The sequence below is a fragment of the Heloderma suspectum genome, chromosome 4 (assembly GCF_057233095.1).
Source record: "Heloderma suspectum isolate Gila_16-S chromosome 4, 16-S_ref, whole genome shotgun sequence".
In the NCBI taxonomy this organism is placed as follows: Eukaryota; Metazoa; Chordata; class Lepidosauria; order Squamata; family Helodermatidae; genus Heloderma; species Heloderma suspectum.
The window spans coordinates 84,194,734-84,219,356 of NC_139461.1; the positions used below are offsets into that span (position 1 = coordinate 84,194,734).

At 41.5% G+C, this 24,623-nt stretch overlaps 1 protein-coding gene across 5 annotated transcripts in view; it reads left to right on the plus strand.

Annotated features, from left to right (window-relative positions):
- The window catches only part of PTPRM (protein tyrosine phosphatase receptor type M), a 616,517-nt gene that overhangs the window by 215,705 nt on the left and 376,189 nt on the right, over positions 1-24,623 (plus strand). For all 5 annotated transcript variants that reach the window (XM_084849822.1, XM_084849823.1, XM_084849824.1 and 2 more), the window contains exon 3: positions 17,831-18,099. In XM_084849822.1, coding sequence (XP_084705948.1) covers positions 17,831-18,099 — 269 coding nt within the window. The remainder of the gene's footprint in view (positions 1-17,830; positions 18,100-24,623) is intronic.

The following is a 24,623-nucleotide window of genomic DNA, read 5'->3' on the forward strand; positions in this document are numbered from 1 at the left end:
ACGGGGACCAACTGTTCCAACTTAGGGCATAGGTACTCTGCTGCTCATAACTAGTTGCTAACGGTAGAGTTGTTAAGTTGTAAAAGAGGAATAAAGCTTTGAAAAGAATCCATTTGTCTGTGTCTGGACTTGGCTACTGGATTAGACTGAGAGAGGCCTCCAAGGAGCCCTTGACAGGTATCAAGTTTATGTATGACAATGTCTTGCGGGGAATTATGACACTGAATGGATTTTAGCTTAAGATTGTCATTCCTGAGTCACGTTCGGAGGTTGGGGGCTGCTCTGAAGAAGCCAACTGTCTGCGGTGGGGAGTTTAAGAACTGCAGGCTATTTCTCAAGTCTTTGGAATGTGTATCTGTGTAACCTGATCTATGGAAATAAAAGCCTGGATGCAAAAGGTGCTCCCGTGTTGTATTGCCTGCCGGGCCAGGTAGCATAACTGCAGCAGCCATAGAATCAGTCCTACAGCTTACAAATATTCCTATGAACTGTTAATCTAATATACTAAATCTACATATACTAATCTACATACTAAATCCTATGAAAGGAGCAGAGATGGTGACTCATTATAAATTTTATAAATGTATAATGGACTCCACAGATTGCGTTTTGCAGTTCCAAGTGTCTGCTTCCAAAACAAACAGGCTGGCTCCTAGAGCTGCTCCTTCAGTGCAAGTCTGAAAGCATTTGTATTGTTGGAGGAATTTTTGCATGACTGGGTTGCAATCACTATTAAGCAAAATAATTAAATCGGCATACATCATAATATGAAAGAGGTGAGCTTGACCAATATTCATTCAGGGTTTTCCTTTAGTATATGGATACAATCAAGTATGTTCTGGCACTAGTAATCAAATGTTTGTATTAAAAATCCTTCATCAGCACATTTTATTTGACAGTGGATAGGAAAAACAAGAGCCTCGTGTGGCGCAGAGTGGTAGGCGGCTGTATAGCAACCAAAGCTCTCTCCACGACCTGAGTTTGATCCCAGCTGGGTCCCAGGTAGCCGGCTCAGGTCGACTCAGCCTTCCATCCTTCCGAGGTCGGTAAAATGAGTACCCAGCTTGCTGGGGGGAAAGGTAGTCACGACTGGGGAAGGCAATGGCAAACCACCCCACTACAGTCTGCCATGAAAGCGCCAGCGCAAGCGGCGTCCCTCTAGGGGTTAGTAATGACCCGGCGCTTGCAGAGGATGAACTTTTCCTTTGAGGGGCCGCAGTGGTGTAGTGGTTAAGACGCTGAACTGCAGACCGGAAGGTCAGCAGGACAGCAGTTCAAGACCTGAGTGCTGCGTGACGGAGTGAGCTCCTGTCTTCAGTCCCAGCTCCTGCCAACCTAGCAGTTCGAAAGCAAGAAATTGCAAGTAGATAAATAGGTACTGCTTCAGCGGGAAAGGTAACAGCGTTCCGTGCACCTCGGTGTTCAGTCAAGCCGGCCACATGACCACGGAAGCGTCTTCGGGCAGCGCTGGCTCTTCGGCTTAGAAATGGAGATGAGCACCACACCCTAGAGTCGGACACGACTGGTAGGGGACACCTTTACCTTTACCTTTTTAGGAAAAACAGAGTTGTTTTTTTTTACTTGCTAAATGTAAATTGGCATTCACCAAGTTGTTCACTACCATTATTACTGGCACCATTATTTTTGCCTTCATGTTACAGAACATGAAGGCAAAAATCCAAGCAACATTTCAAAAACCACGTTTTATTCAGTTTTAATAGAATTGGTCAGTGGATGTGAAACAGTTACAAAGCAACACTTTTTAATGTGTCCTCCTTTCCCCAGGACTTATTAATGGGTCTAACAGTGCTGCTTGCATTTAAAAACTTCCCATTGCAGTGGTGGCATTTTTAATATTATATCTATTGACAAGGCTGAACTTGAAATCGGGTCATCTAGGGAGTAGTGATTTGCCTATGTTACTCATGTGGTCAGAAGTCCAAAGTTTCTGATGTGGAGCAGGTGTTACTAACAAAGTTGATACCGTTATATACAGTCCATACTGGAAGCTTCCTTCAACTACTTTTGTCATGGTCAACCTTGAACTCCCTGCTGAAACTCATTAGAATGGGGATAGATTACTTCGGCAGTGAGCCACAAGGGAGGTTTGATGCTATTCACTATCTTTGCAACAACCAGTAGTTAGAGAAATTGACAATTTAAACTACAATTTAATATTCAAAAATCTAAGCTGTGATATGTATTTAATGAAGTATTGGACTGTCTGCTGTTAGGTATAAACACTGTGGCTGGATCTCAATCTTTTCAAGAACAAAGAAGCTTCTGAATAAGAGGAAAATGTTAAGAGGTTTTCAAAAATTTGCTGATTGTCGTCCCCCCCCTTTTTTTTTTTTTACTTTGGTTTCTCTTTTACCTTTTTGTACTTCAATACCTGTTCTAGGGAAAATACTTACAACTATTTGGCACAGGTGTACAATTAAAAAAAACACAACATTTTAAAATTGATCTGTGAGATGCTTTAGGGTTGTATTCCTCAAGTCCACCCTTTTTCCTGCAAACTCATTTTTCATAGCTATTCTGCAGGTCCATCCTGCTCAGCAGATTCTAGGATGGACAGGAGATTCCACAAACCACAGGTACTAATACTGATATATAGCGAAGGAACTGATACTGATATACAGCGAAGAAATACAATGAGATTTTGTTGTTGTTGTTCAGTCGTGTCTGACTCTTCGTGACCCCATGGACCATAGCACGCCAGGCCTTCCTGTCCTGCGCTCTCTCCCGGAGTGTGCTCAAGTTCATATTCATTGCATCGGTGATGCTATCTAGCCATCTCATCCTCTGTCGTCCCCTTCTCTTTTTGCCTTCAGTCTTTCCCAGCATCAGGGTCTTTTCCAGAGAGTTTTCTCTTCGCATTAGGTGGCCAAAATATTGGAGCTTCAGCTTCAGTATCTGTCCTTCCAATGAGCACTCAGGGTTGATTTCCTTTAGGATTGACTGATTTGACCTCCTTGCAGTCCAGGGGACTCGTAAGAGTCTTCTCCAGCACCTCAGTTCGAAAGCATCAATTCTTCGGCGCTCAGCCTTCCTTATAGTCCAGCTCTCACAGCCATACATTACTACTGGGAAAACCATAGCTTTGATTAGACGGACCTTTGTCGGCAAGGTGATGTCTCTGCTTCTTACTATGCTGTCTAGGTTTGCCAATGCTTTCCTCCCAAGGAGCAAGCGTCCTTTAATTTCATGGCTACAGTCACCGTCTGCAGTGATCTTGGAGCCCAAGGAAGTAAAATTTGTCACTGCTTCCATTTCTTCCCCTTCTATATGCCAGGAAGTGATGGGGCCAGATGCCATGATCTTAGTTTTTTTAATGTTGAGTTTCAAACCAGCTTTTGCACTCTCCTCTTTCACCCTCAACAAGAGGCTCTTTAGATCCTCTTCACTTTCTGCCATTAGGGTGGTATCGTCTGCATATCGGAGGTTGTTGATAATTCTCCTGGCAATCTTAATTCCGACCTGTGATTCATCCAACACAGCGTTTCTCATGATGTACTCTGCATATAAGTTAAATAAGCAGGGTGACAATATGCAGCCTTGTCGTACTCCTTTCCCAATTTTGAACCACTCGGTTGTTCCATGTCTGGTTCTTACTGTTGCTTCTTGACCCTCGTACAGGTTTCTCAGGAGACAGGTAAGGTGGTCTGGTACTCCCATCACTTTAAGAATTTGCCACAGTTTGTTGTGATCCACACAATCAAAGGCTTTAGCGTAGTCAATGAAGCAGAAACAGACATTTTTCTGGAATTCTCTTGCTTTCTCCATGATGCAGCGAATGTTGGCGATTTGATCTCTAGTTCCTCTGCCTCTTCGAAACCCAGCTTGTACTTCCAGTAGTTCTTGGTTTGCATACTGCTGAAGCCTAGCTTGTAGGATTTTGAGCATCACCTTGCTGGCATGTGAAATGAGCACAATTGTGCGATAGTTTGAACGCTCTTTGGCGTTGCGCTTCTTTGGAATTGGAATGTAAACTGACCTTTTCCAGTCTTGTGGCCACTGTTGAGTGTTCCAGATTTGTTGGCATATTGAGTGCAGCACTTTAACTGCATCATCTTTTAGGATTTTAAATAGCTCAGCTGGAATGCTGTCATCTCCACTAGCTTTGTTGTTACTAATGCTTCCTAAGGCCCACTTGACTTCACTTTCTAGGATGTCCGGCTCAAGTTCAGTGACCGCACTATCATGGCTATCAGGGACATTCAGATCTTCCCTGTATAGTTCTGTGTATTCTTTCCACCTCTTCTTAATCTCATCTGCTTCTGTTAGGTCCCTGCCTTCTTTGTCCTTTATCATGCCCGTCTTTGCACAAAACGTTCCCTTGAGATCTCCAATTTTCTTGAAGAGATCGCTAGTCTTTCCCATTCTATTGTTTTCCTCGATTTCTTTACATTGTTCATTTAAGAAGGCCTTCTTGTCTCTCCTTGCTATTCTCTGGAACTCTGCATTCAGTTGGATATATCTTCCCCTTTCTCCCTTGCTTTTCGCTTCCCTTCTTTCTTCAGCTACTTGTAAAGCCTCATCAGACAGCCACTTGGCTTTCTTGCATTTCTTTTTCTTTGGGATGGATTGAGTTGCTGCCTCCTGAACAATGTTACGGACCTCTGTCCATAGTTCCTCAGGCACTCTGTCTATCAGGTCTGATCCCTTAAATCTATTCCTCACCTCCACTGTATATTTATCAGGGATATGATTTAGGTCATACCTGAATGGTTTAGTGGTTTTCCCTACGTTCTTCAATTTAAGCTGAAATTTTGCAACAAGAAGCTCATGATCTGAGCCACAGTCAGCTCCAGGTCTTGTTTTGACTGACTGTATAGAGCTTCTCCATCTTTGACTGCAAAGGACATAATCAGTCTGATTTCGATATTGACCATCTGCTGATGTCCATGTGTAGAGTCATCTCTTGTGCTGTTGGAACAATGAGATTACCTCTTAAATATTTTATTTAAATATACAACATTTCAGGGCACAAAGCTCTCTCAAGACTGTTCACAGAAAAAAAATAAAGTATACAGTACAATCAGTTAAAGCAGCAGAAGAAAACACTTCATCACAATACAAACAGCAATAAATAGAAACAGAAAGATAGCAGACAGTTAAAACTACAGTTTACAGATTAGAACCATATAAATGATATAAAAATACTTTGATTGTGGTCTACTCAGAAAATGTAACAGGTAACGGTTATGCATTCATATCATCCTGGCATCATTGTGATTACTTAAGATAGGTTAAGGTCAGTATGTGTTTTTCTCAGGGTTTATCCTATTTTATTACCTATGACTTAATTCTATTTTGGGTTTTTTGGGTTTTAATAAATCACAATTTTCCTGGAAATCTGTGTTCGGTGCTTTAATTTAACATTCATATCCCTGTGATCAGTATGTCCCCTATCATGCCACCCACAAAGAACCCCTTTTTAGAATTAGTATAGAGATATAAATAGGAAGAGGTATCTGTTGTCATGCCACCTCTGGAAGACTCCTTGGAGGAAGAGCTGGAAGACCAGGAACCACCCGCCCCCAACAATGCCCAGGATCTGCCAGTAAACCAGGACCCCAGGCCTTCAGGGATGACTACCATGAGGTTGAGGACAAGAACTCTGCTCAGAGGTGGAGGCAGAGAAACCTTTGGAGAAACACCACCTGAAAAGACAGACACTCCGAAAGAATACTAGACTGACCCAGAAAAAGATCTATTTGCATATAGGAAGCTTGCTTAAAAGGAGGACCTTTTCAGTGGCAGTCACTAACAAATCACAGCTGAGCTTTGGGTGTGGCTCTGACAGCATCTGCATAAAAACAGCAGTGTAAGGCTGAGAGAATTGCTGAAAACAATGTTGAGCAGACTTTCTGGAATCCACCTTCCCTTCAGATCGATTCCTGGCATGCATATTTCTGGACAGAACTCTGACCCTCCTCCTGCCTGCTCCTTGTCTGCTGTGTTGCCTTGGAACATTGTTGCCTGTGACTTGGGCTGTTGGGATCTTCCCTTTTGCCTGATCCCTGTTTGTGGTGACCACCTTGGAACTCTTGAACCCTTGAACCTGCAAGGCTGAGGCCCTGAAAATCTATCAAGAATTACCTGGAGAGCTAGTTGTTCCATATAATTGCAAAAGGATGTATATACTGATTTCCTAGACTCTTGATTCTTTGTTATTCTGTAGTCTTAGGGCCAAAGTTTGCATTATGGGTTTTATTTTTACTGTAGAGTAGGCACATGGGCCTTGATTTGATTTGGGACCCTAGCATGGGTGGAGGTGGGGGATCCATAAAGCAAATCAATAACTATTTTGCAATAGAAATGCATGCCTCCCCCCCCCCATCTGGTTCAGGCCCATTGCAGGGGGAAGGGCTAAAGTCCCCCTACCTTCCATGCTTGGATCTCAATCCTATTCTAGAGTCAAAATGGGCGGGAAAACATAACTGCTAGTTATGTCTATAGAGTATCTTTTGCTTTAGCCCATGGTGTAACATGATAAAGAAACAGAATGTAGGCTTCTGGGAACTAGTAGAGTAAGGAAAGAATTCATGTCTGGTCACACAGCAAACCAGTAATGTTTGTTGCAAGGCAATGATTGGATTTTACTCAACGCAGGATAGTACTGTGTGATGAGTATGGTTTGGAACAGAAGGCCATAACCTTCCAGGATTTGCTGTAGCCTGATCGGCATATGTCCTTCCTTGTTGCTTGCACTTGAATGGCTAAATCCAGACTGACTCCTCCCCCCCCCCCCCGTGGCAGGCTTTATCTCTGGCCGAAGCTCCTTTTGGTAATGGGCACTAAAGATGCTGCTGCCTGACAGCTGGGCTTTTTCTAAGCTGGGCTTAGAGAAAATGCTCTGCTTGCTCCTTAGTCACTTGGGAGTGGTGGCCACCACCATATCACCTTTCACTGTGCGTCCGAAGGAGGTGGAGAGGGCTAGGAGTAGATAGTAATCTCATTGTGTTCCTTAGTTGTATATCGGTATTGGGTCCTGTGGCTTGTAGAATCTCCTGTCCATCCTAGAATCTGCTGAGCAGGACTGGACCTGCAGAATAGCTATGGGAAATGAGTTAGGAAATGAGCTGGAAGTTTGGGAGTCATGACTCATGAGGAGGAATGGTGCTGGGATACTGGGCTGAGGTAGGCAATGGAACACACACACACACACACACACACACCCCTGTTTCTTCACGTTATTGAAATTTCAAAAGCCACAGTAAATTATCCAGGGAACATAACTCCTTACACTGTTTCCCATGTTATATTAGGCACAATCAGTTCAGAAAACTTCGTAGAAATGTGGGATTTAGTATAGTTAGTAGTCTTTACTACTTTAAAATCATGTGACAGTTTGCCAATTACTGACTATTTGCAGGAGTAGGATTTAAGGTTCTGTTTTAATATGCTATGTTGCTGCATATGCTAATCCATACAACGTTGTACTTCTAGTTTGCACATCTGACTGTATTGTGAAGACAATTTGCCAGTATCGATAGACAGTATATAGATAATTAGCTGCGTGACAGTAATCCTTCTACAGATACCATCAGCAGAAGATGTAATGACAGACTGCTCTGAAATTACCAGAAAAGTATTGCAAGGCTGGTTGGACAATTTGAGCGTGTACATAGATGAAATCATTAGTCAAACATAAACCCAGTAGCTGAAAGCTGAGGCAAAATTGAATTTCTATAGAAGTTGTATAGCTCATTTTCTTTGTGCCTTTAGAAACACTCTATATTAACATCTGCGTTTAACAAACCTTTCAGCATGTCCTTACAAAAAAAGAGAGAAAAATATCAATAGTACTTAACCCTGTCTCCAAGAAGCTCCTTACTTAAATATATATATATATATATATATATACACACACACACACACACACACACACACATGGCATTTTATCCTTATTGCATCTGCATTCTTAATTTTTTCTTAATTTGTTTATAAACTAGCCTGTTTATAATTCTTGGATGCTCACCTAGCTAACTTCAATTTTAATTTTTAAAAATTATAATTTTATTTGGTTATCATTTACATACTATTTTTTAATGCTGTCTCATTTCAGCAGATTTGTATTGTTGTCTGGGTCATTCTTAGATTTTCCTTCATATGTACACATAGTTATTGCTATGCATACATGGTTATGACTATTGGCATAGTTATTACTACTATTCTCATGTTCGTAATCTGAGTATGTGTAAAAATATCTGCTTATGTCAGGGGTGGCCAACTTCTGAAGATCTGCGTTCTTCTGAACTGTGTTTACATAACATCAAAGCAGTCCATGTACCAACTTAATCATCCTTAAGTCTAGAAAACGCAAGTCTACAAAATGTAGCACAACTCATGTTGCAATGCAATTGTGAGCTTTTTGTTAAAGTGAAGAACTAACTAATGAAATAACGTGACATGGGAATCAGCTGACACTTACATTGACAGATAAATTTTTCAGCATTATGAGGATGGAACTGAACACTGAATACCTCCAGTAAAACTCTCACAACCTTACATTAGAGTTCTTATCTGCTTATGTACGTATGTATTTAAAATATTTATATCCTGCCTTTCCATCAAATGATGTACAAGGTAGCTTGTAAAAGCAATCTTGTTAAGGCTGCTGGCAGAATATCATCAGGAATGTTCTGCTTTGTCTGCTGTTTAAGACCCATTTGTGCACTGGTTGGAGCAGGTAGCTGATTACATATACTATTGGATGTCGTTAATTTAAAAACAAACATAGATACATGATATAACATTCCTAAAGTTAATCGATACTTGAAAAGAAGACTTGAGGCAGTAGCAGGAAGAATTCAAGACCAATTCATGAATTGGTCAGCTATCAGCAAGATTATTTTTAGAAATGTTAGTTAATTAATTAAATTTCTTAATCACGCATCTGGCCGGTCACCTGGCCACTCTGGGTGATGTACAACAGTACAATTTAAAACAGTAAAATTACACATTAAACATTATTTTAAAATACCCTAACCCACCCCAAATGCCTGCCTGAATAACCAAGTTTTCAGTGCATGGCGGAAGCTCATTAAAGCTATTTAATTATTTTGCTTTGTTGCTCCCACCACATTTTAATCGCTATCATGTTCTTCTAGTAAGTTGCATAACTCTTAAGCCCTGTTCAGGCATTTGCCTGAACATGTGAGGGCATAAACTGGGTAGGGGATGGGGCTACGCTCACTGATCTAACCCCCCACATCCATCTGCTTGCCAGTTCTCATGCCCCAGTCTGCAACTTCCCTGTGCTGATCTGCTTGGAGGCAAGTAGAACTCTTGTGTGATCAGGAATGCTGATAAATGTAGGGGGCGAATCCAGTGTGCACCACCTATCCAGTTGAAGCGCTCATATGTTCAGGCATATGCCTGAACAGGGCTTTTGATATTTCCCATCCAACACCATTTTTGCAATTGCTCATGGCAGTAAGAAGACAGACGTGAAAAAATGACAATAATACAGAACTTGAGTACCTACTAAGAACCCTGATAAACCCAGTACGTTGAGAAGAAGAATAAAGACCAACGGAAACCCAAGAAGTGTGATTAGAAAGATAAGAACAAAACCAAGAACAAAAAAGAATAAGTTAACACAAAACAGTAAAGAGAATCATTAACACAGAAGTATCAAAAGCTGATGATAAATGAAAAATAACCCGGTTCTCATGCTGCTGTTTTAACAGAAAATTAGTTAGGTTGCTCTCTAAGTTCTGTTGAATCATAACACTAGATACTAGACTGGGAAGGATGAAAAAAGAGATAATCAGCAGTCCAGACAATGAGTTAAAACAACATCTTCAAGCAATTTAGAAACAAAGAAGAGAAACTGGACAATAATTAACCAAAACCAAACAATTAAGAGAAGGTTAAAGCAATTACAGAAACTGATGCATTTTTAAAGTTAGACGGAGGAAAAAATAGAGCTTGAAAATGTAAAAAAAAAAAAAAAAAGTGATGGTAAAAAGCTAAAATAGCTGGAGCAATCTGCTTATTTTTGGTGGTAGGTAAATAATGTACTATTTGTTCCCTGCTCTTATACCCATCAGGCACTCGTAGCAGATTTTCAACTTGGGAAATAGAAAACAAAAATAGATATCAAAAAGCAAAACACATTAAGAATACTATAAATAAACTAAAAGCAGTAATCTAAAATATGGTACAAACCAAAACAGTAGCAGTAAGTAAAACTTGAAAAAAAATGCTCAGTAACTTGTGCTGTTTACATAACATAAACTTTACATAGTTTGCAGAAGTGAAAGCATTGGAATGTGTGTGTGGCCCTATCTGCCACTGGCATGTAGCCCCCAGTGTTCTTCCCTTGCACGAATGTGGACCTTGAGCCAAAATATGTTCCCCATGCAAATTATCAAAAGCATAGGAGTCAAGGTGAACTGTTGTAGCATCCAACAAGCCAAAGGCCATGGACTGGAACACTGCAGTCTCCTAGCAGCACTTTCTAGGGGCGCCAGACTAAAAGGAAAAAGAGGAACCACAGTGGTGTAGTGGTAATGTTGACGTGCAGGCGCTCATCATGGCAGTCCCTATAGCCACACCTCCCAGGAGAGGCCAAGAATGCTGGCAGCTGCATTGGATCCGTATCAACAAACTAGTTCTAGGAGTTTTCATCTCCACCAGGAGGAAGGAGCAGGTCTTTAGTAAAGCTAATGGGTCTTAATTGCCCATTCAAGACCAGGCCACCCCAAAATACTTTGCATTACAGCAGGGAACAATATATTGTTGCTGGGAAAATTCATTTCCCCCAGTTACTCTGAAATAGCAGCTAAGCTCAGAGGGAACAGGGAATTCTGTGCAGGGTTGCAAGTGATATCAGCATCCCTGCTAATAAAAAGTGCCAGTGCTGCATCTCTGTGAGTCCTGGCTCCACTACATCAGTAGCTAAACAGAGTTTCTTTTGCATATACCTGCCAGATGGCCCAGAAGGATACCATGAATGATAGAATCAAAAGCTGCTGAGAGCTGTTCGTTGCTTGATTTTCTTCAATGTTTATTTCACATGTAGTTGCTACTTTATACTAAGGAGATACTGTATTACTGGGTATGTTGGTGTTGTTGGGGGGGGGGGTGAGGTTTGCAGCCAGATCTTGTGCATATTTAGCCAGATGTAGGCCTCACTAAGCTCAGTGGGACTTCACTCCAAAGAAGTATGCATATGATTTGCAAGTTTTATTTTACTGTACTCTTTGTTTTTCTTTTTCCTGTTAAATCTCCAGTTTCTCTGAGTAAATATTTGGATTATTTTAATATGGAACAGTAATTTTGTATGTAGACACATTTGACAATGGTAAGGAATAGTATCACAGATGAAAGAACAAACATTATCCTGCTCTCACTTACCTAAACTGTGTTGAGTTTATGTTATGTAAACAGCAAAGTTACTGAGTACACATTTAGATATCTAAATGTATGATCATCACAGTGATGACAAGTACCAGCAGCTATTGGTGCCCTCATGACTTTTCTTAGAAAACTAACCCTTTTGTATATACAGGCACTATTAATATCCCTGTTTTGAAGCCCACCTTTAAACTGTTTCTTTAAGAAACTGTACTAAAATCGGTACAATAAATAACTATTAATTCCGTACCCAAGCTAAGAATCAGTTGAAAAGTAGACATTGTATTAGTGAGTGTGATATAATTTTTATTTCCCAAAAGATAACATCCTGTTAATAGGCCATTCCAGTTGGAACACAGTGGTAAATATCCAGGTGAATTTGGGTCAGATTTACTTTTTTCGCATTGAACTTTTGAACTGTGCAAAATAAGGCAGACAAATCAGTGTGTGTAGCAGCTATATTGAACATTGAATTGCGGGTAAACTGACATTGCTTGTGTGTAGCTATTCACCTTATCCTTATGGATCTACTGTGCACCACCATCTACCGGGATTTAGCCCTCTTCAGGCATGCGCCTGCTCATGTGTAGGGCTAGCCTGGTTATGGGACCTGCTGCCAGTGTCCCCATGCACTTGGCTTCCAGTTAGGCCTTTGAAGTCTGAAGAGGGGCTGTAAGTATGTTCAGCTGAATGTGCTTAAAGAGTTCCCCTGATCAGAAACCTGATAAAGCAGAATTTGTGATCATGGGAACTCTATAAGCTTGTTCCGCTGCCCTATATAGAGCCCTACAGGGACCTTTGTGCTCCGTGGATGAAAGTCTAACCAGAAGTTGGGCATGTGGGGATGCTGGGAGTGGGGCTTATGTGTGCACCCATGTCCCTGTACTAGTTTCACCCTACACATGAGCAGGCCCAGGGCTCATGTGAACTGTCAACATTAGTTTACAATTGTGTAGTGAAATTTGTGCATCTGTATTGTGAATGATTCGCCATATTGAGTAGCTTGGCCTCTGCACAGTTTAGATTTGAACTGTTAGATTTGGCCGTTAACTGGTTAGAATTGTATTTCTAGATTAGCCTTAAGACCTTCATTTTACTCTTGCAGTCAAAGTAAAATGTATGTTTATTAGTCTATTGAATTGATCTCCTTTCTGCCTTTGTATGTTTGGCAGAGTGGTACTTTTCCAATCAGTTTCCAAGATAAGAATAGTGTAAGAAAAGAAAAGAAAAAAGTAAAGGTTTCTACAAGTCTTATCACTGAAGATCTTAGATATATAATTCAAGTTCAGGAGTTAGTTGGTCATCCCTTTTTGACTGCCTTCCCATTAACCGATTCTCTTGGAACACACTTCACTGGAAAGCTTTTGAGATGCAAATTCCACAAATAACAACAGTTTTCACTATAATTCAAAGTCAGGAGTTTATTTATGTCGAGAAACCTTTTTTTAAAAAAGAATTAGGCTATCTTCTATAACAACGCACTATAAAGGTTTATTTTTAATATCAAAAATGTCCAGTATAATTACACAAACATAATTAATGCAAATTGGAGCAAAATGAAATATGAACACAAAACATTTCTGTACATCTTTATAAATACAGGTCCAGGCCAAAGTACAATGATATGCCAGTAATATACAGCCTGTAAACAAATCATGAAAGGATTAAGGGACACCTATAGCTAAAAGTAACCCAGTCAAAGTTTAGTTATTGCTCAGAAAGGAAGTCTCTAGCTGTTAAATTTAACAAATAACATATTCCATGAATTACTAACATGTCTAGATGTCAAATGCTTACCAGTAACAGTAACCGGCAGGTGAACCACAAGTCTAAGTGTGCCTCATGCTGCCACACTAATTCTATCCCTCCAGCACCTAGAGAAGAACCTGTGTGTCCCCACCTGGATGCTGTCACACCCACCTTGGCAAGCCTGTGTATGCAAGCAACCTATTGGCCTTTTGACGACAGTGAAGCCCTGGCCAGCCTTGTGTTGGTCAGTATCTCAAACCACCCCAGGTGTAGGAGGCAGACTGTGTCTGCTGGCATGCATCCTTCAACCAATGTTGACAGGTTTGATACAGCAGCCATGTCAAGGTTTGCAAACACTATCTTGCTTTTCAATGGCAAATCGTCAACTCTTTGCTGCCATGGTGGAAAGGTTTCACTACCACTGCTCACGGTTCTAGACTTCATCTGCAGCATTATCACCAATGGCTCCTCTCTTGGCAAGCAGGACACTCACAAGTATAACTGTGCCCTAGGCTTTACTTCCTTCTGTGCATCACTCAAGACAGCACAGCCACAAGGTCCCGTTCTATTTGTGTTCAAGGTGCAAGGCTCAGTTTACCATCTGATGGGCACTTTGCAGTTGGATGAGACTCCAAGCTATGCCAGCTGTACATTCTTGACACCGACGATGCCACTACGACTCACCTCCAGCGAGCAGAGAACAGCACACTGGAACACACCTGGCCCCAGTCACTCACAAACCTGCAACTTGATGTTAACCCATATGCTAATGAGTACCAGCATGTCAGTGAAATCCTTGAACATGAGAATGCTGCCACACTTGCTGCTGGACTTGCACCAGTGGATGGATCACTGTGCTTCCATCACGACCGCAGAATGATGAATACTATGGCTGACTTTGGACGTTCCCTGTGTCTCTGGAATTGCTGCTGTGTTTGTTACCTCGGATGGCTCTCCTCTGACTGATCGTCATCTGATAGTATACCCTAAAGATGGACTGTGCCGCTTGATCTCCTACATAGAGAGTCATGGCAACTCTTTGGTTTAGCCTTTGCTGCACTTTCATGGTGAGGCTGGATGGGGTTGTGGCATGGCAGATGTTGCAGCCAGGCAAACCAAGTTGGCATCTATCTGCCTACACCTGTCTTCTGCCGTGGACAACTCTGCGTTGCCATGAGTCATGTGCACTCATTGGCAAACCTCAAGATGCAAGTCATGAATGGACCAAAACAAGGACATTACAGTGGCTGCCATCGAGTTTACACCAAGAACATTGTATTTAAGGAAGTTTTGTAAAAATAAAAGGCTTATCTCTCCCCTGACAAACTAGAGTTGGAAACCAGGGTCGTTAAGCTGCTCCCACTCTCCGCAGCAGCAATCAGGCAGCATCCGCCCTGGGTTGTTATCTGTGAACTGGGTCATAATTAGGGTTGGTGTGAGCACCCAATTATGTCCAGGAATCTGGCAGAACCCCCCCACCTGCACCCCCAAGCCCCGCTTGCCGAGCCCTTGCCCCTGCTCTCCCCCTGCCTGCGCTTGGCGAGCAGCTTGCACTCATCCCCGTGGCCTCATCGAGCTCCTCGGTCACCATTTTTTTAAAAAAATTGTGCATGTGCGAAAATGCACATTTTGGCAAAAATGTGCATTTTTGCTCATACGCAAAGATGTGCATTTTGTGATCGCCATTTTAGTTTTCAAAAAATGGTGACTGCAGAGCTTGACGAGGCCTTTGGGGTTTGTGCAGGTGCTCGCCGAGCATGAGAGAGGCTCCAGCATGGACTGAGGACTGGCGAGCAGCAGCAGGGGCTGTGCGGGTGCCTGGGGAACCCAGATGGTGGTGGGTTCACACATCCCTAGTCATAATGTAAAGATGGGACAGGGATGGGAAATATAGATTTGCTCTTAGGCAATTATTACGTTATTAAGCTGTTAAGCTCTGTCTGTCTCTCTGTGGGAACATAGCAATAAACTCTGAAGTTTCTTTTTTCCTGAAGAACGACATAACATTGAACTTGTGTGAGAATTGTGATATGTCCATTTCCTATTTCTGGGGGCATTATAATATTGTTTTATATATAGTATTCTTAAACACTGATTCTTTTCTCATTTTTGTGAAGGATGTGGAACTTAAATTACCTTAAGTGTTCTTTCATCAATTTCTTCAAATGACTCAGTCATTCTTCAAGTCTTTTCTTACAGCCATAACTGAAGTATATCTAGGCAAGTTTCTACATTTTTGTTTAAAGTTATGGTATTGTAGGAGGACATGAATCTTTTGAAAACCATTTATATCATTATAACCAAATAGCTTTACATTGATGTCCATTTCTCTATTCATATATTGGGCCCCTATTACTCCATTCACTTTATATTGAAATAAACTGTTTTGTGTGAATAATGTTCTTCTTACTGTAGAAATATAACTCTCACTATTAAGTAAGCTGTTGATCTTTTACATTTTTCAAAAGGAAATTAATACCAAAATCCCTATTTTAAATTTTAAAGAGTGGGTTAAAGTCTCTGCATAGCTACCAGTTTTCCTATTTGAGAAAGTTCACATTTGATCCATAACAGGATGTTGGATTCAAACACTTGGATTCAATAAGCTTTGGGGGATAATTTATTGTGTATGTTGTACAAAGCAGACATTTCATTGACATCTTCGGGAACAAGCACTGAGAAACAATTTTCTCAGTGTTGCCTTGGAGTGTGGCTTTGGACAGATCATTAGATCTATATTCCCTGCAGCCTACTCAGATGTAAATGCTAGTTAGTTCAACAAGACTGACTCTCATATAAGTGTTCATAAAATTGTCACTTTAAGTCTTCTGTTCTATAAGATTATGATCTTTACTAGTTTTTGTAAGGGATTTTGATGGAATGCCAGTGAACTTCTCTCATCTTGGGCTTCGATGAAAAGTTTGTGAGCACAAATGCTTCCCTGGCTCAGATTGAAGCATGAGTCATAGAATAATTGCCTGTTCCCCCCTGCCTAAATCTCTCCTTGGTGTCCTAATTGTTCAAGGGTAGCCAGGGATAGAAGAAAGTTTTCAGCCCTTCCATGATTCTAGGCAAGCTTTGAGAGCTGAAAACCCCTGAATGGCTGGGGAAGAAGCTCACCAATCGCAGAGGGCTCTCTGGCCCTTAGGGTTCTCTGTGGTGGGTGGGCTTACCCCCCTGCTTATCACCCTTGCCACTCATTATGAGTCATTATGAGACTCTATGGGTTGGCAGGTCCCAGGTCCCAGAATTGGGGTGTTTGCCTGATCTGGGTGGGGTTGCACTCCCTCTGAAGAGGCAGGTCCGTAGTTTGGGGGTACTTCTGGATCCATCTTTGTCACTGGAGGCCCAGGTGGTCCAGAGAGCCCATTACCAGCTTCGGTTGGTGTGCCAACTACACCTTTTCCTGCATAGGGATAGCCTAGCCACGGTGATCCATGCACTGGTAACCTTATTATGACACTACTGAAATGCACTTTATGTGGGGCTATCCATGTGCGTGGTTTGGAAGCTGCAGCTAATTCAGAATGAAGCAGCTAGGGTGCTCAGTAGGACACGTAGCTATGCTCACACTTCTGTTAAAAGAACTGCACCAGCTGCCTATTAGCTACCAAGCCACGTACAAGGTTATGTTATTATCATATAAAGCCCCAAACAACTTGGTACCCGATACCTAGCAGACCACTTTCCCTTATAAATACCCAGGAGACATTTACGAACTTCAGAGGATGTCCTGCGGGTCATTCCAAAATGAACAGAATGTCACCATGAAGAACCCCGATGGAGGGCCTTCTTTGTAGTGGCACCCACCCTCTGGAAAACCCTCCCCTGTGCAGTTCAGGAGGCAGACAATGTGACATCTTTTAAATGCCTCCTGAAAACGCACCTTTTCACCCTGGGCTGTAACTCCTACTGGATTTTACTTTGGCTTTACATGGTACTTTTAAATTTTCAAAATTTCGTATTGTGTTTTGTAGTATTTTATGGTTTTGATTGTTGCGAACTGCCCAGAGAGCCTTGGATACTGGGCAGTATAGAAATGTAATAAAATAAATACAATTATATCTCTCGCTATTGAATCTGATGGAGCTATATTTAGATATAGAGAGACTCCAGGAGCAAAACTGAGGGTGAGGCAAAGCCTGGCTAAATATTTTCCCTATTCAAATACTAATTAAGCAAAGATTTAATAGAGAGATTTTTTAAAGGGGCTGCAATAGCAAAAACTAACGAGGAGAAGCCCACCCTCTTCAGAGGGCATTCTGTCCCCAAGAGTGGGTGGGCTCCCCCACTTGGTTTGTGTCCCTGCAATGAGCACTTCAAATTTGGGCTGCCAAAACCTGCCACTAGCCTTGGTTTCTCTCCCGATCATACTAAGCCTTTGATAGCCAGAGAACATGGGGGCTTCTCAGTCTCCACATTCCCTGGCTGTCAATGCTTTGCATGGCCAGAAGGGAGCTAACTTGAATTCAGATTGGCTTGCAGGTGGGCCTGGCTATTTCCCAGTTGGGGGGGAGGGGTACTTGCTCATCTCTAGATTTTGAGACCACTGCATAAATATTATACAAAATAATACTGTAAAACCTATTATGCAGTTACAGAACACTAACTGTTAAATGTTTATGTAACACAAAAATAACATTTTGGGGGAGGAACTATATTCTGGAAACACCGACTAAGCTCTCTCTTGTTTTTTTGTTTCCTGCAGGATCTTTCATGATGGTGAACACCTCTGCAAGGATTGGACAAAGATCCCATCTTTTGCTGCCCCACCTTAAAGAAAATGACACGCACTGCATCGATTTCAATTTTTATGTTTCCAGCAAGAGCGGGTCCAGTCCTGGTGTATTAAATGTTTATGTGAAGGTCAATAATGGTCGGCTTGGCAGCCCAGTGTGGAATATGTCCGGAGCTCCTATAGGAACCTGGAACAGGGTAGAACTGGCCATCAGTACGTTTTGGCCAAACTTCTATCAGGTAATGGCTTTGTTATTCTTTGTTTACTTATATGAAGCAGGCTAAAACAAACATTTGATCTTTATCATTGCCTACCCTGACTAAGGAAGAAATTATTTATAACCTGGTTCACTTGTTACACTAATAAGTACGTTTATTTGTTTTGGATTTGGATTTGAGACAAGTTCTCAGGGTGGCCTACACCAAGAATAGAAACAAATTAAAAATGCATAGAACATAATGCAAATATAATGCAAATAACATATAAAGGTAACAGCCTTTTAAGGAAATTGTTGGAAGGCAATGCTAGATACTTAGGTGAGGGAAAACAGGGTAACAAGACAGAATTGGCAGTAGGGGTGCATATTCAAAATGACCATAGTTTAATAATCTGTGTCAGGCAGCAAATTTAGGGTATTACGTTGTTATTAGGGAGGTTAGCCACAGAACAGCTTGCGTTGTATCAAGCAGTGAGGCAGGATGCAATAGAAGTGGGAAACAGGAAAAAGTGGGTAGGCAACTAGGCAAGGCAAGTTGGAGAATAGTCACATCCAGAATTATAATGTCAATGAATGCCATGAAGAAGGACAAGAAATAACCTGGAATAGTTTGTGATCTGTCACTTGCAATTTTTACATAGCACACCTACCTCAGTCATTCCAGATTCAAATTCCGTCAAGATCATTTCAAATATTCTCTCATGGTAGGTATAGTCCTTTAATGGATGGTTTGTGTGCATAATCACTTGTCTGAAAGCTCTGCGTCCCACATGAAAATTAAAGCAAATTGGTCACTATTTGGCAATATATACTGCAGGCCCAATCCTGATTAGGACTGCAGCAGGTAGGAAAGGATTAACGCCTCCTATCCCCCATGCTAGCATTTCAGTGTGGATCAGGATCCATGCACTTACTATAGAAAAACAGACATAGCTTCTAGCAGCATCTTCAGAGTAACTTATGCTTTGGCTCTTAGTATCATCATGCAGGTGCATGGCTGGAGGCTAGCAACTGGCCAGGTGTGCCCATTGAGGCTGCTGACATCAGCATCCCATACCTGTGCAGGTGTCTCCTGGCTAGTTAGCAGCTGCACATTTACACAGACACCCCCTGCCTGTGATACCCTCTGGTGAGAGCATAGGAGCTCACCCTCACCCTTGGAAGCGGAAGTGGCCTCTTGGCCTTATCAGCCGAGAGAGCTAAAGCTGTCTGGGAATGTTACTACAGACTTTCAGAAGCAATTTCACAAGAAATTACCCACTTTTTCTTATTATCACTTTCATAAATACATTAGATCCCTGCTAGATTAATATAATACTATTCCACTACATAAATTGGGCACCTGCAAAAAAGCTATTACATTATTCTGAATTCCAAAGAAATATTTTAAGTATTAAAAAGGGTATTTTTTTTCCTGTGGAAAATATAGGCAAGTAACTCCCACTCCTGCTTATTGAATAGAAGTGAGACTGTTTAGTGCAGAGTATGTCACACTTCTGTAGACATTGTGCTGTATTACACTTCTATATTTAGAGTTTCTGCTGAAATGCTCCTCAATATGCATGGCCTTTTGTGCATACTTATTGTTTGCTTTCAGGATATTTGTTGTAGCTAATAATTATTTCTCTAAGCCATGCCTTGTAAGACACAATATAGAGCTAACCTGCATGTTAGAAAAGCTATTTGTAGATTAATTATTGTTCATTTAAATCTAAGTTTTCAAGTTGTCTAGCCTTTTAGATATTTAATCCCTTAACTAATACTTGCTCTTTTTATTTGTTTTAGAACTAATACTCTTTCTAATTGCTCCTACTTAAAGACTGCCTATCAGTTAGAACTCCACTACTAAACAAGACTTGGTTATCCATAAGTAACTTGTATGTGGCCATTTGAAAGAGGAAATACATTACCACAAAAGAAGACAAAGATTTGCATTACATTTGCGTATGCCAACATGTGTAGAGGTGCAACTGTAGAAATAATTGCTATAATTGAAGTAAAAATACTATTATGTCTCACCATAATAAGAAAAACTGGAGTGGGACCAGCTCAGCCTACTGTCCAGGTGCTATTTGTGGCTGGCTTCTGCTCTCCCTTCTTATGGTTCTTCGTCTTGAAAGTGGACTTGAACTGGACAGTCCTTCAAATAGAGGAATGTAAAGTTGAACACAGGGCCACCCGACCTGCTTCTTTAGAGTAGTTATCATTTGCTGCCACTCTTGCCGCAGAATAGATGTTTTCATTTTAGAGGATTATTTTGTACTGTGAAACCAGTTTACACTTAAAAAATAAACTTCCATTCCTATATTAGAATCAGCTATGCAGTTCCACAAGTTGTTAGTACCCCTACTGAGCTCAGTCTGCTCGATATCTTGTATTCTTGGCTCCATAGACCCACATGCAGGCAGTTTACATAGCTCTGAAATAAACGAAGTGCTCTCTTCCTAAACAGTTGATTTCCAATTTATGTGGAGAAAAAAATGGGCTTTTGAAAAGCAAACACATCAATAAACCCTTCCCCTTTATATTCTGAAAATCCAAGCCTAAAACTAAATAAAAAATGAGGTCTTGTGCTGTATGTGCTTGTGCCTGTTTGTTTTAGATTGCAGTTTTATCCATTTTTCTGTGCTAATGATGGGGGCTGCGGAACCATTCTGTAATTCAATACACTTGGATGGTAAGAAGATAATAACAGACCTGTCGTAATGCTAGATTTATTTTGTTTAAGTAAATTTTGTGCAGTGAAATCCTAAGCAAGTTTACTTGCAAATAAGTCCCACTGACCATTCATTAAGGAGGTTCTCTAAAGACGTATACTGCATGTAATTCAGAAAAGAAAAATCTGTAACAGGATCATACCTTAAAAATAGCAGTTCCTTAAATATATGAACATGACCAACAGTAAATAGACACTTGACTCAAGCCGTATCAGTGAGATTCAGTCACCACTACTAAAAATACTGAAAGAGATTCGGAGAACAAGAATAGAGCACAGTAATGGCTTCAACTGGCAAACAATTTACTGTGGAGCTCGAGAAGCCCATGTGGAATAAATGGGTTCAGGATCATGGACCTTGAAAAATAACTCGGTACAAACAACGTCATTATTGTGTGAGCCCAATTTTCAGTCTTGTTCATCTTAAATCACTTTCGTGTAGTTGCTTTATAGAATCATAGAATAGTAGGGTTGGAAGGGGCCCACAAGGCCATCGAGTCCAACCCCCTGCTCAATGCAGGAATCCAAGTCAGAGCATCCCTGACAGATGGCTGTCCAGCCTCGTCTTGAAGGCCTCCAGTGTGGGAGAGCCCACCACCTCCCCAGGTAATTGGTTCCATTGTCGTATTGCTCTAGCAGTCAGGACGTTTTTCCTGATGTTCAGCCGGAATCTGGCTTCCTGTAACTTGAGCCCATTATTCCGTGTCCTGCACTCTGGGATGATTGAGAAGAGATCCTGGCCTTCTTCTCTGTGACAACCTTTCAAGTACTTGAAGAGCGCTATCATATCTCCCCTCAGTCTTCTCTTCTCAAGGCTAAACATGCCCAGTTCTTTCAGTCTCTCTTCATAGGGCTTTGTTTCCAGTCCCCTGATCCTCTTTGTTGCCCTTCTCTGAACCCTCTTCAGCTTGTCTGCATCCTTTTTAAAGTGTGGTGCCCAGAACTGGACACAGTACTCCAGATGAGGCCTAACCAGTGCTGAGTAGAGGGAAACTAGTACTTCCCGGGATTTGGAAGCTATGCTTCTATTAATGCAGCCCAAAAGAGCATTTGCCTTTTCTGCAGCCACATCACATTGTTGGCTCATATTCAGCTTGTGATCGACAACAATTCCAAGATCCTTCTCACTTGTAGTGTGGTTGAGCCACATATCTCCCATCTTGTAACTGTGCATTTGGTTTCTTTTTCCTAGGTGCAGAACGTGGCATTTATCCCTATTAAATGTCATTCTGTTGTTTTCTGCCCAGCACTCCAGTCTATCCAGATCACTTTGAATTTTGTTTCTGTCTTCCAAAGTATTAGGTATCTCGCCCAATTTTGTGTCATCTGCACATTTGATCAGCATTCCCTGGACCTCCTCCTCCAAGTCATTAATAAAAATGTTGAAGAGCACTGGGCCCAGGACTGAGCCCTGCGGTACCCCACTCGTTACCTCTCCCCAGTTTGAGAAGGTCCCATTGATAAGCCCTCTTTGAGTCCGATTCTGTAGCCAACTGTGGATCCACCGGATCGTTGTTTCATCTAGCCCACTTTGAGCTAGTTTGCTCATCAGGAGATCATGGGGCACTTTGTCGAAAGCTTTGCTGAAGTCGAGGTATATGATGTCTACAGCATTCCCACAGTCTACAAGGGAGGTTACTTGATCAAAAAATGAGATCAGATTTGTCTGGCAGGACTTGTTTTTGACAAATCCATGTTGGCTTCGAGTAATCATGGCATTGTTGTCAAGGTGCTTCCAGATGGATTGCTTGATCATCTGCTCCAGAATTTCCCCAGGGATTGATGTCAGACTGACTGGTCTGTAGTTCCCAGGTTCCTCCTTTTTACCCTCTTTGAAGATAGCGTCAACGTTAGCCCTCCTTTAGCCCTCCTCCAGTCATCTGGCACTTCCACCATCCTCCATGATTTCTCAAAGAGAATAGACAGCGGTTCTGAGAGTTCTTCTGCCAGTTCCTTTATTACTTTAGGATGCAGTTCATCTGGCCCTGGAGATTTGAACTCATTCAAAGTAATTAGGTGTTCCTTGACCATATGCCTATCAATCTCAAGCTGCAATCCTGCCCCTTCAGCCTGTACTTTGCCTTTGCCAGGGGGAGGGGTCATAGACCCTCTTTTGGGAGAAGACTGAGCCAAAGTAGGAACTGAGCATCTCTGCCTTTTCTTTGTCATCTGTTATCGTTTTGCCATCCTTATTTAATAGCTGAACCACCATTTCTTTCCTCCGCCTTTTACTATGCACGTAGCTGAAGAAAGCCTTTTTGTTGTTTTTAGCATCCCTTGCTAACCTCAGCTCGTTCTCAGCCTTAGCCTTCCTGACGCCCTCCCTGCAATTCTGTGCTATCTGCCTGTACTCTTCCTTTGTTACTTGGCCTTCTTTCCACTTCCTGTATGTGTCCTTTTTTGTTTTCAGGTCATCCCTAAAGTTTTCAGCTTTATTTTACATTAACTTCATAAATTCTTCTTTATGAGCCTAAGTGCAAATCTGAAATTGGAATGCATGCAAAAATGTAGTTACATAGAATTGCTGTGCAGAGAGGGAATACAAGAGGATGCAGAAGCAAAAAAAAAAAAAAAATCCAGGATGGCAGCGAACTATGGGTTTTTTGTTTGATGGGATTATTTTCTTGCTCTGTTCACATAATTGCATTAACTAACCATATTGATATCAGTGAATCCTTGCTCTTTTTTATATATGTTTTATGAATTAGAGTTTATGATTAGGTACAATTCACCTTTGGACTGCAGAAATTGTAATTACTTCGCAAAAACAAAGGCAGGGGTTTACTAAGTGAGGTCATGTATTGAAAGCAAATCTATTTATTCCCTTTGTTCTATGGAGCTGACAAGTTATCTCTGCCAGCACATTTTCAGCAGTAAGCATTTACGGTGGCAAGCAAGCCCCCACCCCTTTTGTTCTTATAGAGAAGGGAGAAGTGGTAGGAATGAAAAGCTAATTTTGCTCTTCACTGAAGCAGGGAGGATCAGGGACAGTGCAATGTTAAACCGCTTCCCTATTTCCTGTTTGGCAGGCATCTGAGGGATAGTCTGATGTAAAACATCTCTCAGGCAGACATCCAGCACAGCTTTTCATGAGCAAATGAAATCTGTGTTTTTAACCAGTTGTTTCCTGACTGATAAGGTAGCAAAATAATTTCCTAGGAATCAAAAGACTATCGTGTTTGCTACAGCTTGCTGTTGTTTTGACTAATGTGGTTCATGTGTTGCACTCAAGATGTTGTGTCAGCTGTGATGAAATGCGAAGCTGACAGCTTAGAGTGAACATTTGAACATTTTTCAAACTTGGCAACTAATCATGTGGAAAATGAAGGAAACGCTGGGCATTATTTTTACACAAACCACAGAACATTGAGCATTTGTAGGATTTCTTTCCTTTTTATTAAGACTTATAGTCACACACACACGCACACGCTCACATGCCAACGCAACAGACTTAGGGCTGAATCCAGTGGTGTCATTCCACTAATGGAACTGGTTTCATCAGTGGAACTGAGAGGAGGTGATTTCCCCTCCCCTGGCACCTACTTTCAAAATTTGCTCTGGAGGGCTGGGAAACTCTCCGGAGCAGTTTAGCGCCAGAGGCTGCAGCAGGAAAGGGAGCAGGAGAAAATGCTGTTGCACTTTTGGATTTCTGTTGGATATAACCCAAAGTATGTAAAGGAACTAACTGACTTTAGTGTTGCTGCTTTATCAGCATGAAAGAAATGCAGTGTCAGTCAGCATGTAAATCTCTGGGGGTATTTAGACAATCACAGAGGTAAAAGAAGCCATCATGGCTTCTCCTCCTGCCCCTGTGTGTGTTGCAGCACGAC